At 39.9% G+C, this 27,829-nt stretch overlaps 1 protein-coding gene across 4 annotated transcripts in view; it reads left to right on the plus strand.

Annotated features, from left to right (window-relative positions):
• Positions 1 to 27,823, plus strand: part of MAPRE2 (microtubule associated protein RP/EB family member 2) — a 132,510-nt gene extending 104,687 nt beyond the window's left edge. For 3 of the 4 annotated variants that reach the window (XM_006021203.3, XM_006021204.2, XM_006021205.2), the window contains 4 exons: positions 1 to 91; positions 14,349 to 14,488; positions 19,233 to 19,391; positions 25,430 to 27,823. The exon at positions 1 to 91 is cut by the window's left edge and continues 132 nt beyond it. In XM_006021203.3, coding sequence (XP_006021265.1) covers positions 1 to 91; positions 14,349 to 14,488; positions 19,233 to 19,391; positions 25,430 to 25,501 — 462 coding nt within the window. In that variant the 3' untranslated portion in view covers positions 25,502 to 27,823. The remainder of the gene's footprint in view (positions 92 to 14,348; positions 14,489 to 19,232; positions 19,392 to 25,429) is intronic. The other variant, XR_003093445.1, reaches the window with a different exon arrangement.
• Positions 27,824 to 27,829: the final 6 nt, after the last annotated feature.

Raw genomic sequence — 27,829 nt, forward strand, 5'->3', positions numbered from 1 at the left:
CAAGGCCAAGATGCTCTTCCCCCTCCAGATCCTGGTGAACAGATCTTTAACTTGCCAAAAAAATCTCACCATGCAAACTCACCCACTGCAGGTATTGTATATTTTGGAGAATTCAGTTTCCTTAGTGGTGATGGCATAATATTGAGATAAGCTATCCATAGCTCATATAAATGAGTCTATTAATGTTGTTGTAACAAGTCCAAACCACCTTTTTATGTTGGCATTTTGCACTACCGTGGCTTTGGCCTCCTAGATTACATAAATGGATTTTCGATGGGTATTAATTTGGTTAGTTTCTTTGGTCTGAAGCATTATCTTCCCAGACTGTGGAATTTCCCATAATAAAGCCCAGGGACTACAGTGGTACCAAATGGTGAGGCGATGGTCTGTGAACTCTCTTGCTACTGCGTGAGATAAACTACCCAAGAATTTATTAAATGGAGAATGCCCCCCCCCGCGCTTTCTCCTTACACTCATTCTTACAGGAAATTGCTAACATAGCCTGGTTTTATGGTAACTGGAACACTTCCAGGTCCTAAGTGCTAGCCAAAAAGCAGAAAATGAATTGATTTTTATTTTTAAATGTGCTGATCATTCAAAATCAGTAATCTTCTGAGTGGGCAACATATAACTAATGTGTTATAATTTTCAAAGCTATCACTGATGTTTATTACTACTTGGCATCTGTCTACAATAGGAATAAGCACCAAAGCTCAGATTCTATCCTATCCATAGACAACATGGTCACAAAAATAAATGCCACTTTTTATCACTTTGATTTAACCAAGAAGAGGAGAGCAGCAGAGACTACTTTAACATACCACCCTTCCCCACTCCAAGCAAGAAAATGCTGCATTTTTGGCTTTAATCCCAAATTGAATTCCTAGTTTTCAGGTGTGATCAGGTGTCCTTCCCAACCAGCTTCAAAGCAACGTTCAGGCAGCCTATAAAATCCAAACTTGCTTTTATCTGTTTTTTTCCCATGGCAGTGAACAAGAACATGAAGTTCTTGTAACCTATAAAACAGTATTTACATGACTAATGCAAGTAGGATTTAGTCCTAGTTGTATATGACAATATACAGTTGCTATATGGATCATAATATATTTTAAATGCAGTGAAAATTGGGGAAGATCTATGCACTAATACAAATGTATATACATTAAATAGATGTGTGTGTATATATAGGTATGTGATCTCTCAGTGTTCATTTGGGGCCTGGCTGCTTTAAGTGTTCCTTCCTTAGAATGGTTCAACCCAAACCTGTATCAGAGAGTGAGCATGCCAGCCATGCAAGCTGTACTTTCTAAAGGAATAAAGTCTCCTATTCAATGTGTACGCTCACATTTAATAATAGAGCACGTGTAAGGGTAGGTCTCGTGCAACTGATCTGTTTTGACCTTTTATCTGAATGAAACTGTGTAAGAGGATTAGGAAGCAAGTTGGTAAGTGTGCAGGAACTTTCTATAAATCAAGCCAGTAATCCTAAGAAATCAGATTATGCATATACATATCTTTAATATGCATGTACTATATATACATATATATTAATGCACAGCTCTTAAATGCAGTGAAAATAAAGGAAATGTATTGTGATCCCCATAACAAGTTTAAATTGCCATGTTATTCAACTAGGACTAAATCCTATCTGATTTACTCATGTGAATATTTTATTGATTTAACTGAACTGCTCTGTGAGTAAGATTAATAGGATTAAGCTGTCTGTAGTTGTTTACTCCACGAGCAGTATGTGTGGCAAAGTTACAGTTGTTATGGAAAATGTAACTGAATTTCTTGGGCACCCTTGAGGTTCCTAGAACATTTCTAGTACCACGATTATAGAAATGCCCAAGAACATATTTCATGATTTTTGAAAAGGTCACGTTTATCTCTCTCTCCAGTTTCATTAGCACAAAAGGAAAGAATTGCTGTACAGTAAAATCAGTGTCAGCACTTTTTTTTGAATGATCAATTTCTGAATTGCTTGTTCACCTAACTTTTTTTGCATATTTTGGGGTTAAAATTGCAGATACTAGGGCCTAGCAAACGAACTACAAGAGCTGCTGGGTCCTTTTCTCTTGATTACAAGAGCAGCTGAGTCCTTTTCTCTTGCTGGGTCCTTTTCTTTTGACGTAGGCACGTTCAGGATGTTTGTGCAGTTAAATTACTACTTTGATTAGGATAGTATTCAGATTGACTTGAAGATAGAAATTCCCACAAGCAGAATTGCATCATGTGCATGTATCTACTTTTTTCAACTGCATTCAAAGAATTGAGCGACAGGTTTTCAAATGCAATCAGCATTAGTTTAACTTAATTCCCATTGAAGTTGATGGTAAAATTCCCATTGACTTCAAAGGGAGCATATTTAATGTAGTTCTGAGTACTCTATATGTACGTTAAGGACTGCATTTCTTGATGATTTGTTTTATTTTCAGATTTAGGAAAATGCATGTTTTTCTAATGAGGACTTCCCTACTTCAGTGCCAAGTCTGAACTTTAACACCCAAATCCTTGTATTTATCAAAGTTAAAAAACCCTAGTGCAGTAATAAGTGTCTTCGTGCTGATAGATTGAGTGCTTGAAAAAATTGCAGAATTTGCAAAGCAAAATTCGGTTTTAGTCTAAAACTAAGCATGAAAAATTTCAGTACAAAAGGTATATTTTGGAAAAGTCATAGGCTGTTGTAAGAGTTTAGAAATAGCTTTGCAGTTATTAATATGAGGTTTTAAAAAATGCAGAATTATGCAATGAATCTTCTCCTACTCTTCTATAGAATCAAACCTATTCCAGATGCGCAAAGGTTTCATTGATCAAACCTTCAACTGTTCTATTAGAAATTATGCCTTTAATATATGTACCCGCAAAAACAGCATTTGCAAGATTAACTGTCTTTACAAGTGACAGTAACTACCATACATGCAAAACTTATTTTAATTTTATAGCAGGCATCTGAAATTCTTTGCATGTCCCAAATTCAGGTAATAGTAGTGCAAATTAGATTTACAGGTGGTACAAGAACATAGATAAGTACACATGAACTCGTCTCTGGATACAGGATAGAAGGTACCTTCTGAAATGTTATGATTTAGAATGTAAAAAATGGGTATGCAGATAGACACTAACTTTTATTTATTATGTTTTTTAAAACTTTTGTTTCCTTCTAAATCTGTCTATGTTAATTTAGTAAAATAATTCCAAAATAAATGTGAATATACTTAACTTATACTTGTATATCCACCTGTGTATAATATATATGCAGACTATTTATATGGCAGAGAATAAAGCAATAGTAATACTAATATTCCAGACTAATTTATAACTCTTTCCTAGTTATATGATATGCATTTTTAGAAATTAAAAAAGATTTAGCTCTTACTCTCCCTATCAAAATTTAAATATCTAAATCCCTAAAGGCTACCCTCAAAAGTATCCCTATGAGGTAGCTGTAATAACTCAAAATTATTTTCAGTATCTTAATCTGATGCCAAATGCTTGCAGCCCCATGTCACTTGGCATTTGTTGACTATTTCTGTTTATCCAAATTTGTACAAATGCTAGGTTTGGTCCCTATCCTTCATTTAAAACCTACATTTATTTGTAAAAAAATTTAAAAAATTAAGCATTAAGAGGAATATGAAAACAAATATTAGCTTTGTGTTGTTTCATTAAAAGTGTTTCGAGAATTTTTTTCTTACTGCTTCGGAGAGTGATCACTCTGAAGTGTCAATGCAGGTCATGGGTAATACAGCTAAGAAATTGCAACATAAATAGTCCTTGGGACTAATCTTCTGTGCTGCCTCAGATTGCCTTGTCTCTGTCTTGGGAGGCAGAGCTGATTTGCTATAGAACCAATATGTTAGGGGTGGTGGAGGAAGTCTGATAATTGCATCTGTCAGACTTCTTAAAGTAACAGTACTCTAGAGCCCCAGTTTGCCACATACCATATTTACTCAAATCCAAAATGAGGTTCTCCCCCCTCCCCCCACCACCAAACTGCACAGGGATAAAAAAAGCCTCATCTTGGATTCGAGTACGACCCAGGACAAGTGTCAGCTTAGCTCTGGTTTTGTCCTGGGCTCAGGACTGAAGCTGGAGCTGAGCAGCCACCTGCCCTGGGTTGGAATGGATTGCTCAATAGGAGAGGGGACTCGCAGCTGGAGATGTGCAAGGTAACAAGGGGAACCTGAGTCCTGCCTCCTCCCCCCACAATTCTTTGTACCTCTGTGCCTGCATAAATATTTCCCATGTATAGACTCTAATTATTGGTGAGTCGTCTTAAATTCAAAGTTGTCTTGGATTTGGGTAAATATGGCATATATTCCAGTCTAATAGGGAAATAAATGTATAGGTTTTTCTATGTAAGGAGTGGTACCATAAGCACAGTCACCATTATGGGCTTTCAGCCAGGAGCATCCATTACTGTTATAGTGCCATCTGCCAGCTCAGTATTGCTATGAGTATTTAGTTGTTCTCTAATAACCTCTGCTTTACCTCAGAGCCATTGTAAACTATCTGTAGGGGAAGGGTCAAAATTATTGCAAGGTATTAAAATATCGGGGCTGTGTTTGTGGCATTTCTAATTCTCCTATAGAAAGCTTCACCTGACTGGAGATTCTAATGAGGCTCCTAGGGCTTCTGCTTAATGTTGGATGCAAGTATTTCTGAATATATGTACAAATCTCAATAGATAAGTGTTGGAGGCCAAATGGGGAATTTCATAAATGTATGAATAAAGAACAGTTTAGTATCTCAATAACTAATTCTATTAAGCTAAATTGCAGAAGATTCCTCAGTCTGAAGCCTGTTATGTTTTTTGCTTTTGAAGTGTTCTCAGAGAGTAGGATGACTAAACCGGTGCTGGAAAATACCGGATCACATGATAGCTAAAAATAAGCACATCTATGACAGGAAAAATAACCAGGGCAGAATTAACTGTTTGTCCATGACTATTCACACAGAACCAGTGTGCTGTCTGAGGCTTCTTGAGGAAAAAAACCCTGGTCTCTTATTGAATGGGAGGAATACGTTGTTTTTATCTGTGTAGATTATGGCACATAATATAGTGTAAGGTGTCCTCTGAATTAATCATTTTTATTCGAAAATTGTTGTTGTCCAGTTGTATAATGAAATTTGGATGTAGCATTCAGTGACACCTGGAGAGTGCCTGGAGACTCAACTTGGTAGGAATTAAACTCATAAAAACACATTTCTGCTATTTTTCTCTCCCTTCTTCCCTTCCACACCAAAATCTTCTCATCACCCTCCTTCTTGATCATAAAGAGCAGTTGGTAGTTGCAGTAAAAACATCTCTGCTTTCATTATAAATGTAGCTCTTAAGTTGTCTGTGTTTTATATAGTAGCTAAAGATTGATTTATGCTCCTTCCAGCACTCCCGTACAGAAGAAGTGTGTATGCTGAGACAGGATAATAAAATGTAGTCACAGTAAAATTTATTTTAAAGTTAAAGGACTTTGAATTTTGTGCTCAGGGTATGTGGTGGAATGAAGATGTAAGACCTTCCTCCGCAGAATAGGGATGGCATGTGCCCTGACATCTTGCCAGTGTATCATGGAGTCATAGGGAAGTAGGGCTTGATGAGACCTCTAAAGGTCATCTAGTTCAACCCCACTGCCTAGCCAAACCATCCCATCCCATCCCATCCCATCCAACCATGCCATCCCATCCCATACAGCAGGGAAATCATGGCAGCCAATGTCCTGCTTCTATAAACTGTTGTCAATATATGCTCACGAGGTCCCAGGTAGTGGGCCACAGCCCACCTCTACAGAGGAAGGCAAAAACCTCCACACTCCATACCAATCTGACCATGGGGTAAAATCCCTTCCTGACCCCAGATATGGCGATTGGTCAAACCTTGAGCGGAGGGGCAGGACCCTCTCACCAGGAACCTCTGGCTTTGCTCCTAACAGGAGAATTGGCACACCCCAGTTGAAGTCCCTAGCCTTAACTGTAGCCAACACCCAGTGCCTCTAGGAAGGCTTGAAAACACACTGACATGTCTAGCAGAAAACATGGTTCAATGTTGACATGGGAAACCCATCCGCAAGAATGAGAGGAGGGTTTAATTTTATATAGCCTTGTAAAAGCAGTGACTTCTCAGCCTAGGGAACCAGCAAGGGCTCTAAAAGTAATGATGGCTTCTGTTCTGGAACCTGGATTGAAAGGCTTGATGAACATAGCAATGAAGATTATATCATTGCAGCTTAGATGCAGTGGAAGAAGAGGGCCCAAGGGCCTTGCTATCTTAAATACTGAACAATCTGAATGTTTATGAACTACTGCTGAATTGTGTTACCATCCTCTGACTTTCACATGACCCAGAGAGGAGAAAATATCTGTCAGTCTCTGCTAAATTACTGTAGTGTGCAATCCTGATACTTCAGCATATTACTTGTGTTGCTATGATTTACTACTTTAAACTATAACATTTGTTTTGGACCAGCTGCCTGAATTCAAGCCTCCTGCTCCAACTCCTCAATTAAAGATTTTACTAGAAGCAGTATTTCCCCCCCCTAACAAATCCCTCCTCAGCGCCTTGTAATTTATTTTGGACTGCTTTAAAAATAGTCTGAATTTACAAGTCGTGCATACACACATTTTCATTAATACCTAATGAAAAAGAGTTGAAAATGTGTTGAGGGGAAAAAAGTAGGTTTTAACATTTGTTATGTTAGGTCCTAATCATCATATACATACTCAAGAGATTCATTATGTATAACTCCAGGGATGTTAAATGATGTTCTATAATGTGGTACAAAAGTGAGTTTTTTGAGAGAAATGGCCAATATAAGAGTCAAACACTGAGGTGCCTTTTGCATATCGCAGCTGTGGCCAAACTCCCTACCCCTTCTAGCCAGAAATCCAAATTTTGATATAACTGAGGGCTCCAGGATATAGCTTTCAAGATGCACATACACATGCCCCAGAGTCAGCAATTTGTGTGAAGCAGTCCAACACAAATACTGGTAATATTTTATCTAGTCACTTTTTATCCTCACGTTCTTCAAATAAATCGTACTAAAGACCAGAAGAAAATCAAAAATAGAAGGAGCAGAGAGAAAATGTGTTAAACTACTTCTTTCTTTTGGGAGCCACATTTTAATTGCTCAGAAGCTGCTGCTTGGCCAGAACCGTGATAAAATATTAAGTAAGAATACCCAAGCATTGACCAGCATCTTGCTAGGTGCCACCCTCATCTTCAGTATATATAGAGTACACACGATTAATCTGAGCAACCCATTCTAGACTGTGCAGTGCCAGGGCTGCACACTGATCATTTTAGTTATATAAAAGCTCCCAGTTCTGCTAACTGGGTTATTCAATGAGGTTCTACCCTTTTGGGCATGTTGCAAACTTAAGAAACAAAATTTTAAGATTTTGGCAAATAACTGAGAAAATTAAGGACATGTAGATGAGGGGCACCAAGTGATGCAGAAGGGTTAAATTACCTCTGAGATCAAGGATTAGGTTTAGATTTGTCTCAAATTAAAATAGCAGAAAATAGTGTCCTGCTAGCAAAATCAGCACAGAATTTTGGTAGGTTTATGCATGTTAACACAGAATCATGCATGAGCACTAATTCCTTTGTTTTTAAAAACCACATGAAGGGGGAAAGGGTGCAACCATTGATGATTGACTGATTTAGTGAGTTGAAAAGCTGTCAATGAGTTCAGTGATATTTTTACAATTTAAGCTTCCTGATTTTTTTTCCCTCCTTGGTGGCATATGTCAGTAATATTGATTTCTTCTTTTAGCTGTTTGTTATGGATTTAACAGAAGAAATTCTGCAGGTAGTGTGATTCCTATATTCCATGGTAGCATTGGCCATGAATGAGGCAGAATTAAATGTTTGTGTGTGTCCCTCCACACCATATTTATGCAAATTTCCCGTGCACTGAATTGCAGATTGTTTTTCATAAATATTAAAGTAGCTGTTAATTACTGGCATAACTTCAAAGGTCATTTGCCTTAAGGAAAATATAGGTCTCCTATAGAACCACAGATATATCCCAGAAGTCATATTTAAACAGAATTGTGGATCTGTTAATTTGAGTATATCTACTCTGAGCACTTAAATGACTTGGCATTCTAATGTAATATGTTTGTAATTGGCAATGAAAGGTTTGGGATTGTAGCAGATTATACAGAATGTATACAATTTTATTCTGTTTGTAAAACACTCCTGTTTAGCCAAAGAGAAGTAATATGGATGCTGTAAGAGGAAATAATTAGGTAAAATGAGACTGATGGTAATTATGGTTCTAGGGCATAATATACGCTGTGAAAATGGTAATGTTTTTGATCTCAGCTTCATCCAATATATGTTAAACTATGAAGAAAAAATAATTGCTGTCTTCCAAAACCGTGAGGATGTGAAATTTTCTTACGCTAGTGGTAATATAAGAAGTAATATGAACAGGTACAAACTAAAATGAGCTGGGTGTTAATTCAAGCAGCTGTGATGCTGCTAACAAGCACAGTCGCACTGAAGCTTGGGCTCTGAGTTTGGGACATCTGTTAACCCTGTCGGCCTGGGAGTCGAGAGTGCTTGATAACATTCCAGATGCTGAGGATGATCTTCTTCATCTGGCAGAGCTGAATGAAAGAGCTGCTTCTGTCACTCAGTATATTATAGGGAGTGAATCACTATGTTAAACATTGCACTCTGGAGAGGAGCACAGCTGGAATTTGTATGGGCTGCTGCCTAAGCAAGAATATCTGGTCAGTATTGCTGTTCCTGTAGCACTTTCAGTGTGCAAGATACTTAGACTGGTTACAAGGTATGTTCACTACCCGTAAGAATGAATTAGTGGTTCAGATGGACTGCATGCAGTTGCAGATGGTATTGGAGGCAATCAAAGCCTGTATTAACGAACAGGTTAAATATAAAGGGCCTGTATCTTGTTAAGCTGTTGGGCAGCTTAACAAGGGACTACCTTGTTATATATCTATACAGCAACTAGGACAATATGAAGTTGATCTTTAGTGCCCTTAGCTATGCTAGGTAAATAATATTTACCTACTTGCTTTGCATAGGTGGTGACATATTAATAATGAAAGGAAATTATGTTCCAATAAAGGAGTAAGAGAGACTGTCTGCTACTATTTGGCTTCAAAGAGATGCTCAGATTCCCCTTTTTGCCTTGAAATGTATTTCACTTTACCTACCTGCTAGGATAGTGATGGGAGGTGAAGCAGGGTGCTATGGCACCACTCAAAATAGAGGATTTTATAGTAAGACTCTTCCGTGGAAAATATAGTGCCTCAGCAGCGAATTGATAGCGTGGTTCCAAATTTACGCTGGGGTAACAGTGTGTAAAATCTGACCCATAGATTTATGTTTGCTAGTTCTGCTCTCCTTTCTCAGTGTTCTACTGAGAGTTCTGATTTACAGATATTTAACTGCTTTAAAAAAAGACGTTTTATCATCCTGCTGGCTTAAATTTTTTAAAACTTTTTTTTAATTGAGGCTGTGTTGGAAATGCCTTTTCCCTAAAGGATTTCCCTGAGGCTAAACTGGTATTTTATAGAAAATGCAGTAAAGCTTGCTTTAATACAAGAGATCTTAGATTAGAGCTCCCTGGGCATCCTTTGCTATTCAGATTGCATTTTGAGCAAGCTCTAGTTTATGCCATCTGGAACAGCTGGATTATTTAGCTTTTTTAATATATCTGCATTACTGATTACTGTTGTCAGATCATCCTGTTTATTTAGGGCCTGATCCTACAAGTGAGGAGCACCTTCACCCCCTGCCAGTGTCATTAAGCTTTCTGGTACTTAGCAACACTCATTACTGAAGTCTGAAAAGGCCACAGATATTCATACTTCAAAATATTTCTTTAAGTGAACATTATGCGCTTTCCAAATCTCTTTAAAATACCTCTAGTCATTTTGACCTGTCACTCTAAATCATATATGCCTTGCCTTTCTTAGTCATCCACGCTTGCATATTGCCCACCCCCATCCCCAAGCCATTTCTGTTCCCTCATGGTCTAGCATGCAGTTATAGTTTATGCTGCTTCTTGTAACCTAGAAACGTTATCTTTCTTTTATTACTCCCCAAGTTTTGAGAGTCACTGCACCCAATTTGTTGAAGCAGTGCTTGTTAAATAAGGAGGCTGTCATCCTGCAAAGGGTCTAATTTTTTCTAAGGAAAAATCTTTTCTTTCTTGACTGATAGCTTTAAGTTCATTATATTTAGAATATTGCTTTTGTAAGTAGTATGTACATGTATTTGAAGATGGTAGGGCCAAATTAGGCACTAAAATACTTTTCTAAATTATTTTTTAAAGTGTAATAAGGACAGAATTTAGGTGCCTAAGTCTAAGTGAATGGCCTTCCAAAATCTTGTCTGTTTACAGTCCAAGAAGCTATAAGCACTTAAGATTTTGCCAGTACAATTACTAGACCACCTAAATTCTACTGTAGCAGGCTTACCTTTTCAGGGCTTGGGTTGAGTCCCAGGCTCAACGGTCTGCTGTTTGATTGGTAGAGCCCACCCACCAATCTGGAGGTACCACAAGGGAAGCAATGCCTCGCCCTTTTCCAAAGGGAGGGGGCAAGGAGCAGCTGGACCTGAATCGGAACTGTGCCAGCCAGGTCCGGAGAACTTTGGGAGTGGAGCCCCTGAAGAGTATAAAAGGAGAGCATGCTTGCCATGCTGGAGAGAGATGACGAGGGACGGCAAGAAGAGAGGAACTCTGGAGATGGCCGTACTTGGGACCCCGTTTGAGCTTCAATGATGCACGAGTCAGTGCACAGGGATCAGGATCTAGGAGTCGATTGAGGTGGATTGAGCCTGCGAACCTGGCAAGCAGCTGGGCAGTCGGTGTGCAGATTGGCACATGGAGAATCCGCCCTGGGAGCAGTTCGCGGCTGTTTGGGCCTCAACTGGTGTGCAGGTCGGCGCACAGAGAATCTGCCTGGGAGCAGCTCAGCCTTAGGCCGAGTGACCAGAACTCTGCATTGCAGCTCCGCCTTTAACTAAAAAAGCCCTGGTGCCAAGAGGAGGGCCTGGGAAAAGGAGCACCCCCTGTGTGAGACCAGGGAACCAGAGCCTGTAAGGGTTTGGCTCCTGCAAGAGAGCCCTGGGATGCCCAGTATGGGGTGGCAGGCCACCGAGGATTGCCGAAGGTGCTGCTGGAGAGAGGCTCTCACAGGATCAGCCTCCAGGGGACGAGCCTTGGCTGCTTTAGAGAGGAAGCGTGAGTTGCTGGGGAAGCGGACCCTGCAAGCGTGGCAGGCATGGGACAGGAGGGTCTGCTACCTCCACCCTCCATTGCGGGAGGGGCTCCAAGGAAACCCCTTGGGGAGGTGCTGAGTGCACTCCCTATTTTGGGTGATTGTTGTTGTGTCAAGGTCTATATAGCTATGGGTATTCTTTAAGGAAGTTTATATGGTTCATATGTTCTTAATGTGTTAATATGTATATTTGTATTGTTACTTGGTAGGTCTGGGAAATATTATTATTAACTTTTTTGGGTTATACAAGTTGATTCCCCATATGTGTTTATTGTGTAGTAACCTTAACTATCTTGTTTAATGTGTTAATTATTATATATGTTGTAAGTTATATGGTTTATGTGAATTGTGGGATATTATATGTAGTGTCACATGCTAAGCTTTATTGTAGATATTTCATGTTTTATGTTAAGTCTTTATTATAGTAATAAATTGTATATAGTTAAGCACTTGGTCTCGGCCTGGCTCTGTAGAGAGGAGAGGGAACTGCTCTAGTAGCCAGTCCCTCCATCAGCACCCTGCCTGACCCCCACCACTGTCTTTGGAGGACAGGGCACACCCCCCTGGGTGTACCTGGGTTATACTACTACTGCCAGGAGGCCCTTAGTTGGGTTCAGTGTCTCACGGCCTATAGCATGCATAAAACCACTTGGGGTTCACAGACCTCCACTCCAAAGTGGCCCGTTCCACCAACCTTGAGTCCAGCACAAAACACAGTGGATGCTTTCATTCAAAAATATGAGCAGTGGTGGTGGTTGTCAACCTTTTACATCATTTCAAAGATTTCATAGACATTAGGGCTGGAAGGGACCTCAGAAGATCAGCAAGGGTCAAAGGATTCCAGCAAGATAGGTGTCCAAATGTTTCTTAATAATATTCTAGTTGTTAAAGTATTTGCCCAGGAAATGGGAGAGCTGGTCCTAGACTGAGCCTCCTCAACCCAAAGGAATTCCAACACCAACGTGCCACTGTAAAAGTGTCCTTACCTACAGGGTCTACACAAGGCCCCTTTCCCTTTGAAGCTAGGCCATTGTGCAGAGTGACAAGCAAGATTCATAGGGCCAGAAAGAATAAGCAAGAGGGTGCACAACTGTGTTCTGATCCCTTCTCCAGAGCTTGCTTATGCAATTTTAATGGCTAGAAAGCCAGCTATTTGTAATCTCCTAAGTGGTGGAATTGTTGGTTCAGTTCCTTTAAATAGGCATCCCATGTGTTCTAGTGCTTTGACCTTCCATAAGGGAATTTAGGCGGTGCAGTAGCTAGCATAGTCTGTGTGACTAAATCGCAAGATCCTAACTTGCTTGACTGACTAGTGTGTCATTGCTGTTCATCCCAATCATCTCTCACCTCCTTGACAAGGAAGCCTACAGACATCATGCTGGGTTGTGGCAGGGGATGTCTCTTTGAACCAGAGCTTATTTGTGGCATTAAGATTGCAAAGTTTCTTTCAAACTCTACAAAGTCAGAGTCAACTTTACTAGCTTCAATTTCCTTCTGGCTTTAAAAATAATTAAGGACGGTAAAAAAAAAGTCTGAGGTGTTGTATCTCTGCAGCTGTGACTTAGAATAACAGCAAAATTTGAGGAGGAGGGGGGAAGGGGGAGTTAAATCACTGACCTTGGACCATTCTACTATAATTGTATCCCAATTCCTTTTTTATAAAGGGAGGGGGCTGGGTTTAGGCAGTCTTTTTAGAATGGCAGATTAGATAGAAATCATAAAAAGCATTATTTTTAGCAGAGTAATTGGCGCAAGTGTCATTTGGGAATGAGTGATGATAAATGCAGAACGTGAAACTCAGGCAAATCCTTTCCTAATTGCTAAATTCTGTGTTCCAGTGGGATTTCAGAGCTTACTCAGAATTTTGGGATGTTCCAAGTCCCCGTGTGTCCCAGATTTCAAAGCATCCGGTAGTGGGAGGTTGCAGCTGCACATCAGAGCCCAACAGCATGCAGGCACTTGTCTTGCATGCATCTTTCCATAGAAGGGAGTAGTATAGATCAGGGTCCTGGAAAAGAAGATCTTTGCTTCTTACCAAGCTTTCTTTAAGTTTATTTAAGGGAAAAGACTGCTTTTAAAATAAATAGGCAGTTGATAGGCTTGGGGTCTGAGCCTCATATCTGAAACAGATTTCAACCAGTTTAAAGTGGAGAAGGCTGAGGAATTGCAGAGCATCAAGACAGGTGGAAGGAAGCAACTCACATGCTCTGACTGATGCTCCCTCGGAGTCTACATCTAAAGGAGGGAAAAGAGGAGGGGGAGGAGGGAAGGGCACTGTCAGCCCTAGGGTGCATATAAAAATAGCCCTGGCCCTTGTATATAAATGTTTCTTGCTGAGCTTAGTCATTTGTACTTCCTTTAGGCCTGTGCATATGGAGCATCTATATGCCCGTGTGATGGCTGCTGGGTTTTTTTTTCTGATAACAGCATTGCTATATATTTGAATACATTATCAGCTTTGCATAACACATGATTAAAGAGAAGCCCTAAGCAGATCAAAAATTTGATCTTCTGGTCACTGTAGCAGCTGAATGTCCAGTGATGGATTTAGTGTTGTTTACAACAGTTGAATTTCTATGTGAATATCCATTAATGGTATTCAGTTTAACCTGTAGAGGAATGCATAGAATCAGAATAGTTTTATAAATAAAAACCAACCTACCTTTTGTCCAGTAGGTTTAAGAAATAAAAGTAGTAAGCAATAAGCAGAAGAGCCTTATAGTTTGTTTTTGACAGTGTCTTAAAGCTGTAAAACAGTGGTAGTGACTTCAAGAATGTTTTTATTTTTATTCAGATAATGTTGTGATATATTTTACTGTCCATTTAAAACCAAACATAATATTCTAGTTATGGTATTTCCTTTCCTATCTCCTGTTCTAATGCACAGCTAAAAAGTAAGTACATTTTTCACTTGCAGCATGGAAGTAAATTCACCATGTAAATTCACCATGTTTTTCTGTATCTGGAAGTGGTAAGGCTACAAAATTATTGGGAACACATTTATCTCTCAGGGACAAACATATTTACTTAAATCACTTTACAAAGATTATTTTAAGGAGTGTTTTTTATTTTTGTGCCCTCAGGTGCTGCAAAATCCAGTCCAGCTTCTAAACCAGGGTCCACACCTTCTCGTCCATCATCAGCAAAAAAAGCCACACCCAGCAGCTCAGTGTCCAAATCAGATAAAGATTTGGAAACACAAGTCATACAGCTTAGTGAACAGGTAAGCTTGTTTCAACCACAAAATGTAGAAGCACTAGCACTGGCATTGTCACACTAGTGCATGGTACCCAAGATTATGGTAACACTTCAGGTTTTAATCTGGATGATAACCACATGGTAATTCCAAAGGAGCAAAGGCTAAAATAGCTTGTCTGAGGACAACGATTTATCATTAAAAATTGCGAAGATAACAGATGACTGAAGGATGGCCAATGCTGTGCTCACAAGGGTTATTCTGAGTTAAACTACTAAATCTTACTGCAATGCAAAAACCTTCTTGAAGATGTTAAACCTAAATATATATGCTTCTCTGTCTTAAAGGAAGACAATGAAATCTGAGAGAAGGATGTGGCTTAATTAATCTATAGAACAGAATCCTCCTGATCCAAGTAAGAATAAGATTAGATACTTATTAACAAAGGGGACTTAATTCTGATTTCTACTACAGAACCTTTACAGCACCCCTTATGTTATATGGGGCTTTAATAGGCATATAGGGCGTCTACTTCAAGACCTCTTTATGTCACCACAGTGATGTAATGGGTCCTTAGTATAAATGAAAATCTGAATTTCTAGGTGGGGAGATTCTGAAGGCTCCCAGCCTACCTGCTTCAGAGTATGAGCTTATTTTTTTCAACTGTGATCAGAAGGAAACATATATTCTGGCCCTGAAACACAATAGGGCAGGTGTTTAGGAACTTTATGCCTTTTATAATGTCTGACACTGACACCTGTGAATCAGATTGATTGGACCACTGTTGGGTTCTTCCATTATACTATGTCTCATATACATTATTTTGCCTCTGCAATTGATCAGGATTCTTTGGAGCATGAAAGCCCATTTTCTGGCTGCTGCTGCTGCTGCTGCTCCATCCTGGCTTCTGGTATTACTGACTTTGAATTTTAGTGACAGAATTTCACATTTTGGTATGTGGTTACTTTCCATTTCTCGCTAATACAGAAACTAGGACATCTCTGTGCATTGTTGAAACAGACTGCAGGTGACGTGTGTGTTTGAGGGGAACCCAGTATAATGTTTCATTACATGTGTCCAATTCCTTGAGGCAGAGGTAGTGTATCCATTTGAGCAGTGCTAAGCACAGTAGGCCCTAAATTATGATTGGACCCTTTGATTGTTACTGTAAAAAGTTAAATAAAGTAGTGTAAAATTGTTACTGAAAGTAGCAAAAAATAAGTATAGAATTAACTGATCTGTAAGTCCTCTCTTCTAGGTTACTGTATGCGGGGAAAATGAAGAGTAGGACTCACACTTTATGCACTATATGTGTGATTTCCAGACACTTGAACTAAATAATGAAATTTGATTAGGATCCCAAATGTGACCTGACTTTTTCCCCCCTGACCTCTAAGAGTTTCCAGTAGTGTCTCTTGACATTAGTGGTAACTGAGTGTTCAGCAATTTTGATTTTAAAATTTCTACTCAAATGTTAAGATCTTAAACACTTTGCTGCTTAAGTCACTGTCCTATTTGGCATGGACATATTTGTTAACAAATGTCTATATATAAAGATCCCATAGACCATACACAAATTAGTAATTTTGAGGGGAGCCAGTATGGATTATTTTAAATCTATTTTGATATATGTAGAGAAAGTAGTAGTTACTGTCCAGATGACAATCTTGCATCAAACTATTTTTAAAGAGATTGTGCTTTTTCTGCTAACGCAGTTCTTTTAATACTGACTTTATTTTTCTGGCACCTCACTATGTGCTGATAAGACCTAGTGTATATTGTGCACATAGCACTCAGTTCCAAGCCAGGAAATCTCTGCTTCAATGAGCTGTAAAGGTAGGTTCATGTTGCCCCCAGTTAGAGTACAGTCAATATATGTGTGTGAGCATTTATCTAGAAAAGCCTACAACAATTTCCCCCGTACCCCTTCAGATTCTCAAGAAGCAAAGGCTACCCTTAATCCCTTTACATACCTAGTTCACAACCAGTAAATTAGTCAATGAGCAAAATTTCAAGTTGCAGCAAAGGAAGTTTAGGTTAGATATTTGGAAAAGCTTTCTCACTAGGAGGGTGGTAAAACACTGGAACAGGTTACCCAGAGAGATTGTGGACTCTCCATCCTTGGAGGATTTTAAGACGCAGCTAATTTTCTATGATTTCCACATTCCTTTGTGGATGCAAAATATTGTGGGATATGTTTTATATGCAGAATATTGGGGATAGTTTTTAAGCCCTTGTGTGTCTTGCAGAATAAAAAAAAGATCAAGACCTTTGATGTATTACATTAGGCATACAGTGTAAATTGGAAGATATTAATTGCTGAGACTGTCTGCATTTTTTATATATACCATAGTGTCACTTAGTGAGAAGCATTCATATTAAATATAGCAAGCTTACTTTGTTTTCATGATGAACAATTAATGTTGTCAGAAACCATTAAATTAGAAGCTTCTCTTAAAATGGTCCAAGTGATTAGAGTCTGAGAAGAGCGAACATTGTGACTGTTGGTAGGCAACCTTATGAGTCTGGATTGTAACTAATCTCTGTTTTGGTTGTGTGATCTGACGAGTATTCTATCTATGTATCATCAGCAGAAAGTCCACTAATAAAAACTTTAATTAGTTTAAACTTGTGCATCAGAGAGGTGCACTGCTATTTGACAAACTAAAGCACAGAAATTAACATGCCATGCCTTGATACTTGTTTAGTCATCTTTTATCTAAAAACATAAAGTGAGGATGGTAGCATGCAGATTCCTGTCACTGCAGACATAGAGGACAGGGGGCGGATATCATTTTAGAAAGCTGTATGTGACTGGCGTATTGGAACGTTTACACTGTGATTTTATAGGCTTAATTTGTTATATGCATGTATAGGCTAGGTTAGTAGCAAGCCTGCTAGGAAGCACAAAATAAATGTGAAACTATGGAGTCATACAAAACACCTCCTGGCAAACAGATCAAGAGAGTGAGGCAAGACCTGAGCTATTGGCTCTGAAGGAGCCTTAGGAAATCAACTGTGTAACTCTTGACTGAAACTTAAAAATGGCTTGAAACAGACTAAGAGGTCTGGGAACAGTTTTTAAAACTCTTACTCTGTCCAGATGGGAAGCAGTTGTTAGGAAGCTGTTCCCAAAGAACAAGCTGACACAGACAGACCCCGCAGCTGGGTCTGAAGCATTTTAGCCTCCCTGAGCGTCCATGGGGATAGCAAGCTTTTAGGTAAAAGAGGCTTGTGTATAGATTATTTTAAATAACACACCTTTTTTTAGGCTTTGCTGTTTCTAGTTTTAAGATTAAAAGGAAGGGAAGAGGCTTGAAACCTGATGTCACCTTAGTTTACACCCCCTGTCATCAGAAAAGAGATCAAAAACAGTGTTATCTTGCAAGTTAAGAAACCAGGAAATGAAGAGAATTTTCTAACCTGTCAAATGGTTGCTTGGGCTGTTGTTGGGGTATTTTAAGTAGTGGAGAAAAAAACACTTGCATTCTAGAAGAGCAGGCAACCAAGAGGGAACTTAGAACCCCATTGTAATTTGTGGCAGTTGATTTACACTGTTATCCATGTCACAAACTGTCAGTTCAACCTATTTTTACAGGAAAGAAATGTTTTCTGTAAAATTCCTGACCTTCAGTACATCCTGAACTGAATGAAATCTGGGATTCTGGATTTACCATTTGGCAATATTATCTTTGGTCCTCTACTGCTGCTATTTCATTGCTGCCCCCTCATTAATAACCCAGTAAAGCGCCAGCAGCCTATCCTAGCCGCAATATATGTAAATCTATCATTATTTGCGTGCTTTTTCTCCACGGAATTAATTTTAAAATATTTGAGATCTCCTTTCTAGTTGACGTGAAACGCTTCCTTTCAATAGTCAGAGTGTTCTGCGAGTGCTTAGCTCCAGCAACAAGTGTAGTGGTGAACCAGAGCTGGCAAGATGCAGTTTGAAACAAGATTAACATGCATGCGTATCTGTTCAGAAAGGTGCTCTGAATTTTGAGCAGACCCTGAGGTACTCCACTTGGTGATTAACCACCTGTATACTAGTATTTCAGGACCCCTCCCCCGCCACGAATATTTGCTGGCATTTTACTTTAGCATAAGCTCTCTGAACTCCAGTTTCAGTGCAGCAAAAGCACTGAAAAAAATGCAAGTAGCTGCACAACAGTATTTGAGCTTGAAGTGAAAAATATTTCTGATCCTCTAGGCATTCCCTTACCCTGGCAAGATTATGTCCCTTATTTCCCTATGGTACATTTTCTAGTTTTGTGTACATGCTAAATATTTTTGGGGAAGAATACATTGTAGGCCAACCAATACATCCAATGAATGTACATGGATTAGGGAAAAGTGGAAATGTTCTCTTTAAGAATTATTGCCATCACAAAAACCACAGTTCACTACTCCTGGCAACCTCAGTAGAGGTCAGGAAAGTAATCATGAATCCAGAAGTCACCCTGTTATTTTAATTTGCTGTTTCTTAGTGTTGCCTCAAAAGAGCAAGTAGAAGTGATTCCTCCAGGTGACAGTTGAGGTGCATTGAAGGAGAATTAAAGAAACCTGCATTGCTTTCCCTCCATGCCTCTGTGGGCAGGAATTTGAACAGTATGGCACCCATATCAAGCACTAATGTCACCTTAAATTTAGAATTTTAGAGTAAGATTGTTGGAATGTCCTGTTCTGGATTGTGATTAAGTTTTGTTTACAGCGCATTTTGCAGATGGTGCTCCATGATTCAGTTATTGGAACTGGTGTCTTTTATCAACAGGTACATACATTAAAACTTGCACTCGAAGGTGTGGAGAAGGAAAGGGACTTCTACTTTGGAAAATTAAGGGAGATTGAACTTCTCTGCCAACAACATGGGCAGGAAAATAACGACCTTGTCCAACGGCTAATGGAAGTCCTTTATGCTTCAGAAGAACATGTAAGTTCAAGATATTCTGGTGTTGGATCAAAATCTGTATGTAGGTCACCATTCATACTGATGTTAGAAACTGTCATAGCTTTCTTTGCTTAAATGGCAATACAGTAAAATAAAATGTTGCATTTAGAAACCAGACTGCTTTTTGCTGTTTATGAATAGACTAAAGGATCTGGTAGCTTTTTATTTCAGTTGCATAGGTTTTATACTCCCTAATTTTGAAGAATTAATCTGAAATAGAGGGGGAAGTGATAAAGTATAACATAGTGTAAGTGTAGAGGGATTCCTAATTAAAGAACAATATTAATTTGTTGTAATATACATGTTGTGTTGAGAGACTTGCAGACAGGCATACTGTACTCACTATACTACTATTTTTAGTGCAAGGAGCAGACTAAAATACTTTTTATAGTAATTATAGAAAATAATATTTTAGTATTTTCATCCTGTTGCTATAGGCAAAATTCTTCAGTATACAAACCCCAATAAACCTCTGCCCTTTTCAATCTCCCAGTTTTTCAGAAATGTCTTGTCAGCAAGATTAAGCAAGTATCTCACTTGCATCCTAGACATAGCACTATAGACACTTAAGAGAGCAAGAAGAAGAGATCTGACAGGGAGTGTACTGGCTGAATTCCTCAGATACATTCAGGGGTGATGATTCAATAGGGATTTAACTGAACTACTACTGTTCATGTCAGCTAAATCCCTATGTACGCTGCTCTGAAGATTGACCCCTTAGTCTTCAGTGGACTATAGCTTTGGTTCCAGGATGTATTAACATTAGCCTAATCTCTCAGTAACACCATGGTGCTGTGGTGTTTTACATAGCATCTTTTGCCAAAAGATAAATTTTAGGGAAGTTGTGCTTAGGTAAGATTATTCAGTCATTAGAAATAGGGCTATACTAGCTACTAACTTGTGCAGGTTTGGAAATATTATTGGAAGCTTAAACTGTACTTACAATCTTGATGGAAGCATTCAAAACTGGCAAGAAGGAATGAGGCAGCAGGGCTTCTTTGTAGGTAAAAAGGAAAATCTCTGACCAGACACGTGAGTACAGACAAAAAGGCCTACGTGTATATAACGATTGAAGGAAATGTCTGCTATATTCAAGAACAGAGATTTGTTTGTAAAGGAAAGCCAAAGAAATCCCCTCTCCCCCAGCTTCCCTACCATGTTTGTCTATTTGTTGGCTTAAACATTAAGTGACTTCCCAGTCAAGGAATGTATTTGTTGCAGCATTTTTTTTCATATAATGTTCATTATTGGCAAAACACATTACAACATGCATCTTACCTTAGTCGACAGCTCTGAGATCCTTTATCTGGTTCCCTTTCTCCCTCCTTACTGGAAATGTCACAAATAAATTGCCGCTCTTTGACATTTACCATATGCAACATGCTCTCACCCAAAGTCTGTTCCAGCCAGACTCCATGTGTATTGTCTCAACACTAAAGCCCTAGTTTCCCACATCTGGATACAAAAATCTTTCACTGAGGACGTTTCTATTGAGTTACTCATTTCCTGCTATGGAAGAATAAGATCCCTGGTTTTATTGAACATCTTTCTTCGTTAGCAGAATGATGCTCAGTAGCAAGGCACAAGTGCCTTGGCACTTGGAGCCAGAGATCCAGGCCTTCCTTTGATCATATGGGAGGGAAAGCAGCATCTCTTGCCTATTCTTTCCTTCTTTATTTTCTCCTTTTTTCCTTTACTTGCCTTGTCCCTGAGTTCTGGGTTTTTTTTCTGTCCTTGTAACCAATCTGTGTAGCTCTCAATATCTGAATAGTTTGTAGGTTAATCCCAGGGTAATAGCAGTTAGGTTTTCTCAAGCCCTAAATGGAAAATAGTCCCAACTTCCACAGCCACAAGGAGCTCCATTGTTTCTGCTAATGAGTTCTTGCTAATCCACCTTTGACTTTTAACCTCTGGTCCAGAAAGCCCCAAACAACTAATGAGAGAGGTAAAGGCAAGGGCTGTCAGTAAAGCAAAGGAAGGTTCACTTCATGTTACAAGCATCACCAACATTCTGACTATCCTGCTCTACTGAGAAAAAGATTATATGTTGAACAAATTTCACAAATCATTCCTGACAAAGGCTATGTGCTTGAAATACTGCTGACTTCAGTTTTTCAGTTCATTTCCTCAATAACCTTCTAGGGTCGTTCATATGCTCTGGTTCAGTCTAACTATGATGTGGTGGGCATCCCCTGTGGTTTTGATAAAGATCACGTTCTGTTTGCACCTATCAGCTGCTCTTGCTCAGGGACAGATTCCAGGTTACACTAATTGTGTCTCTTTTATTAAACTTGAAAAAAATTATGAATTGGTAGCTCTCAGGACTGGAGCTCACCTCTCACAACAGTTAATGGACGACCTGTGGAAATGCCTAACCAAAACATAATGGCCGTGTCCAGACAAGTGTGGCCGTGAAGTATGCACCTGCAGCGCCACATACTACACATTCAGCTGTTCTCCATGCTGCAAGGGAGCAGCGTGGTGGGGTGGGGGGTTGACCCGTGGATATCCAAGGGTCAAAAAATCCTGTGCAAAAAAAAGCAGAGCAGTGCACACAGGGGCAGCGCATGCTACTCAAAACCAGAGCCTGGGCAGCTGGAGCCATGCTCCAGGTGCCAGCAAGGCTCTGAGCGAGAGGATTGCTGCTGCTGCTACTGCCACCTGGGGTAACCTGCTGTGTGCTAGAGGGCATGTGGTGCAGGCATTCCTTGGGAACAATTAGAGGCAGCACAAGGTATACCACTGCTAGTTGTCTCTAGGGAACCAAACATCCACGCTCGTGTGGAGGCAGCCAATGTGTTTTTAATTGTACTATTGGTTTTCTACATGAAGTGGTTTAGAATGCTTAGATAAAGGGCATCCTCTTAAATCCAGTAGGTTTTATGGAGCACTTTCTACAGAATATATTATTTGAGAAACCTATCAGATTCATCTCTAAATTCTTTTAAGAATAAGCTATAACAAACTTCAGGCACTTTTATTTAGAATCATGGTTTGAGGCCTTCCCCAGCACATGCAAAATATAAGCTTGTGCTTGCCCTTTAAGAACAGTATGAGTGTATCTGTTCATAAATGCTTTTTGGAAAACTTGCACATGTGGATGACTCCCAGAGAAGTTACTTATCACAAGTGCAGTCACAAGTGACCAAATTTTGACTTGCATGAATAGCTTGATTTGGGGTTTGTTTTGTTTTCCTCCAAGGAACCATTCTTAGAGAAGATGGTTTTTACAAATGTAGTCAAACGGAGAAAGCTGAGATGGTTATCTGGTACATCTGGATTGCTTGTTGGGGGGAATCCACTCCTTAAGGTCTTTACAAATCTTGAACCCTTAAAATCAGATCTATGGCAATGGGCTGTTACATATTATGCGAAAAGCCATAGTGTAATATATAATGAGGCCGTTCCTCCCATGGGACCCTCAAGTGTTAAGCTGCAATTCGGCTGACTGACACGGGGCATCTGCCTGAAAATTGTTTTCATGTGGCTTCGTAAATGATGGATGATGCACTTTGGATTTTGCCTACTCTTCCCATGTCTGGATACAGGTTAACATTTCAAATCTTGCACAAAATGTAAAAGGCCTCCCTCCCCCCCCCTTTTATATTTTATTGGCAGAAGGGAACCACTGTTTATTGCATAACTGTTCTGAATTATCCTCAGAAGCTTTATATTCTCTCTCTTCTATTTTCCCTACCCTTCCTTCTCTCCACACATGCACGTACAGCTTCTAACTTTTAAGGTATTAGCGATGTCATTTCTAGAGAATGGTGTTTACACCAACCGTTTCTAACAAAAATTGCCTGGAGACAGCAGATCCTGCAGATGTATTGATTTTAATAAGACATTGCTGAGCTGCCATTCAAGTGCTTTTCCTCTCAGTCATTTCCAGCTGGATATCACTAATCTAGGGCAGAGGCACCAGCTATGTAAGACCCTTTCAGTAAAATCACCTTCTGTAATGATGATGGAATGCACTGTGCATAACTATTGATACAATGAGAGTTGATAGGGACATGGAAGGTGTGAGTTAGGATTTATCTCTTGAGTTCAAGTACCTGCTAAACCCATCAAAAATATCTGTTCAGGGACACCTAAATTATAAAAACACTAAACTTAATATCTACAATTTAAGGAACACTGCTGATCCTGTAAGATCTGAGATTAATCTTCCTGATAAGAGGGGATAGTTTGAAGCATCCTTGTAAGAAGCTGTATATAATGAATTATAACTATATGGCATCAATGATAGTCTGCAGTGACGTTGTGTCAGAATTTTGTCTGTGGTACAAACCACTGGATTCAATAAATAACAAGTTCCACATCAGAAAAAGATATACTTTTGCTTGATGAATCTGGAAGCATATTTTATAGACTAAATAAATGGATGAAGTTGAGGTATCTTTAAAAACTTTTATTTGGATTAGTAGATTCATGACTGAATCTGAGGTTGCCAACCAGAGGTATGTGTATCCCTGGGGGTACTTGGACCAGTCCTAGGAGGTACACCTGGGTGGACAGGGACAGAGCCCCGCCGCCTACCAGGAGCAGGGCCAGGGCAGGGTGAAGGCAGTGGCGCCCCTTTGCAGGGGGGGGAAGCTAACATGCGGTGGCCACCGCCACCACTCACCAGCCCAGTGAGCTTCACCGCCCCACAGAGGGGTGCTGCTGCCCTCACACCAACCCAGTGAGCTTCCCTGCCCCGCCCCAGCCCTGCTCCTGGGAGGCGGTGGCACAAAAGGTTGAAAACCCCTGACTTAAGGAAATATAAAAATTGAGATTTTTCTGAAGTGTACCCGGCTTTAAACATGAGACTGTTTCTTTTATTTGTAAGAGCATTTGATAGCATGTTGTACCTTGTCTGTTCTGGTAGGCTAAGCCCAGTTTTTAAAATGAAAGGATACTAATAAGCACTTAAGTTGTAAAGGGAAGTGGAAGCAAAGAAATCTGTCTACTTGTGCATTTGTGCAGGAGGCAGGAATATTGTATTTAAAAGGAAACTTGAGATTAAAGCCAGATCTGCTAGTAGTAGTAGCTAACCCTAAGGAAGGCACATCAAAGTTGAGGTGTGGCCCTCACCCAAAATATTATGAGCTGTCTTGGGGAAATGCTTGCTAAGGCCACATATAAACATTCATTTCTACACGTAAGAAGTCTTACTGGTTGAAAAATAGCCCAGGAGCTGGAGCATTCATGTATTCCAGACCCTTGGCTAAAAAGCTTCATTGCCAGCTCTTCAGCCAGGAGGCATGACAGAGCTGCTCCCTGGCCCACTCATTAATTGGCTGCCTACCCTCTCCCCTTCCTGGCAGTTGGCAGCTATTGAAAAGCAGCAACTGCCACAGATGTCTCCAAAAGCCCCAAGAGAATGCCCTTGGTTCCCACTGCGGGAGAATAGTTACTGCTCCTTGCACTATTCTGGGCCGACCTAGAGCAGCCTGCCTCACCCCACACTTCTCTGGGTCAACCCACAGCAATGGGGGGTGCAGCAGGGGCATTCCTTCATGGGGTGAACCCCCTTCACTGCAAAAGGATTCACACACCATCAGGAGGCTGATTGGCAGGAGAGGGGTTAATTTTCCTGTACAGGATTGCCCCAGGGCTTCTCCCAGCACAAATGGAACATCTGCGTCTGGCCCAAATTTCTCCTAAAACAAGTACGTGTAGGCCACATCCAGATGTGTGTGGACATTTGGTTCCACAGGGACAACTAGTGGCAGCACATCTTGTAATGCCCCTGCAGTGTCCAAGATTTCATTCTACAGTATTAGACGTACTTGTGAAATAGCTCAGCAAATCAAACACAGTGGTTTCATGAAAGGACTTATTGTCTCAGTTGGACAGAGATGAAAGGAAAGGCTAGTGCTAGCATGTCCAAGAAAGGATGTATTGCCTTGGCAGGCTTGAAATGAAAGCTACCTGTTGTCTTCATACTTGAATGAAAATTAGTACCAAACTATAACCCAGCTAAGTGCCACATTAATACATTAAAGCAGGTTGGTTTTTTTTTTAACTTGCAGGAGAGCCACACAGAAGAGCATGAAGGTGAAGAGCAGGTTCATGAACAGCCCCCACAGCAGGAAGAGTACTGACCCGTCCAACATCTTTGACATTTTTCATTTTGTGTGGGAACTTTCTTCTGGAGAATGGAACATGTGTGGCCTCAAACTTGAAACCAGTCACTCCCAGTCTGCCATTAACGTTTATGTACCATAGTGAGTGCCAGCCAACCACTGCATTCTGTACCCATACTTTGCCAAGATGCATTTTGCAGAAGTCTCCTTTCAGTGTATCTACCCAAGAGGTTGTAGGGCTACATCACCTACTGTACATCACTGCAACTTCACCACTTGGCTGCTTGAGATTTGTTCTGCTCTTTAAAAATATTTTTTTTTTTCTTTTGTCGTAAAGTATGACACATTTGTAATTTGTTCTAACGTATTTATGACATCCCTTGTGGCGAGAAGTACTATACCACTAGATGTGCATCTCACTTGGTTCTTTCAAGTACATCTGCCTTGGAGCAAAAATTTGGTCAGGTAATTGGAAAAAAGGAGACAGTAGAAGTGATATTTAAGCTATCATGATGAGGTGTATTGTGGAGGGGGAAAGCTTATGTTACTTGCATTGTTCCCATCCTGTAGTTATAAAACAAAAGACAAGGCAACATTTTCCTTAGTAAAGATTTTAAAAATCCTTGAGTGTTTTCTACACCAAAGCATGTTAGAAAGCTGCACGATGTGTTTCTATTTCCGGAAGATACATGTCCACTTAACTGTTTGAAAGTCCTTTCAGTTTCCCTGCTTCTTCCTTCTTAAGGTCACCTATTTATTTTTCTCTTTCTCCTGCTTCAGCTCCATATCTACAGAGCTCACTGCTGATTCAGGAGACAGATCTCTTCCCCACCAAAACTGCATCTGCAGAACATCATCTCTGGCCTTGCATTCTGCCTCTCACCCTTACAAGTGAGGATCACATCGGTGGGAGTTCCTTTTTCCCAGTCTCCATCCTCTCCTCAGCCATCCATATACAGAACATGAAAATGTCATGACTAGGGCTAGGCATGTCCAAACACTAGCAGCAAGCCTGCTAAAGATCTAGCCCTAGAATCCTTTAAGCAATTCTCCCTTTAAACATTAAATGATCTGAATACTGATTGAAGACCAATTTTTCCCTTAGATGCGTCAGACTTGGTGCATCAGTTGGAAGCCCTGATGTGTATAAAGAATACATTAGTAGGGAACCACCTGCAAGAGACTAAAACAGTTCAGTAGGCTGGCATGCTGCAAATCTGAACCTGACTCAGTCCCAAAGGTGTTCCTACAGCAAGCCATTGATTACAGAACATTCTGTACTTTTAATCTTACGATTGTACATTTTAGTTTGTTTCTTCATCACCTTTCTTTTACACTTGGGCTTCCTGGCTTCTGTCACTTGATTTCCAAGCCCTTTATCTCTTAAGTGTTAATTTACCACTCTGGTTATTTGATTCGGCAGGCACAAGGAAGTTACATCCCAAACTAAGGTCACTGAAAAAACGAATTAAATCTTTGGAGTGGTTTCTCCTTTTGCAAATCTTTATAGAGTTACTTTACTGATTAAGCTCCACGTCTAAATTGACAGTTGTATCAAATGTTTACTTTAAAACAGATTTGAAAATAAAATCTTTTGCAGCAAAGTGGCTCTACTTTAAACATGAGATCTCTCTCCTACAGGGTGTCACACCTCAGCCAGTGCTATCAAATGTTGGAACAGGTTTTACTATTTCCTCAGTTGTACCCTTAGCTTTTGCAGCAGTCCAGTGGGTTTTAAAGTCTTCTGGCTCTGCCCTCAGCATTACTCCCACACTTCCTAAGTGTTGTACCCTGAAATCTAACACTTGTTACTATTTTTGGTTTAATTGACTTGTTTGGTTTCAATTAGAATCTTCTACATAAAGAAATTTTAAAGGAGAACTTTCTAAAAAGATATATAAATGTATTCACAGACAGAATTCAATAGCCTTGTTTTTGTTTCCTTTTCCAAATATCCTATTATGTTCTCTGCAGTTTCTGGTGGGTAAAGAATTCAGGATCTGACCATACGCTGTTGTTCATCAGTAGCAGATCATGGTCACTGATACAGTCCCACCATCTTTCTGTTTCTAAAGAAGCAGCATTGGAGAGCACTGTAGGAAAAAAGTGCTTTGCTTTCCAAAGCTTCAGATTTTTTCCCCCTCTCAAAATGGTTCTCAGCAAGGCAACCCTGCTCTACTTCTTTCAATCAGAACTACAACAAAATCTGCCTTTTCTCCTCACCTTATAGTATCTATGTAGTATAGCACTTTCACTGCTTTGGATCATAAATTGCAGGGGTGGTAAGTTATCCTCTCAAGGAGCTGAGATTCAGTTGTGCTGAGGGGAGAGATACTCTGGAAGGGG

This window comes from Alligator sinensis, unplaced genomic scaffold (genome assembly GCF_000455745.1).
Source record: "Alligator sinensis unplaced genomic scaffold, ASM45574v1 scaffold615_1, whole genome shotgun sequence".
Classification (NCBI taxonomy): domain Eukaryota; kingdom Metazoa; phylum Chordata; order Crocodylia; family Alligatoridae; genus Alligator; species Alligator sinensis.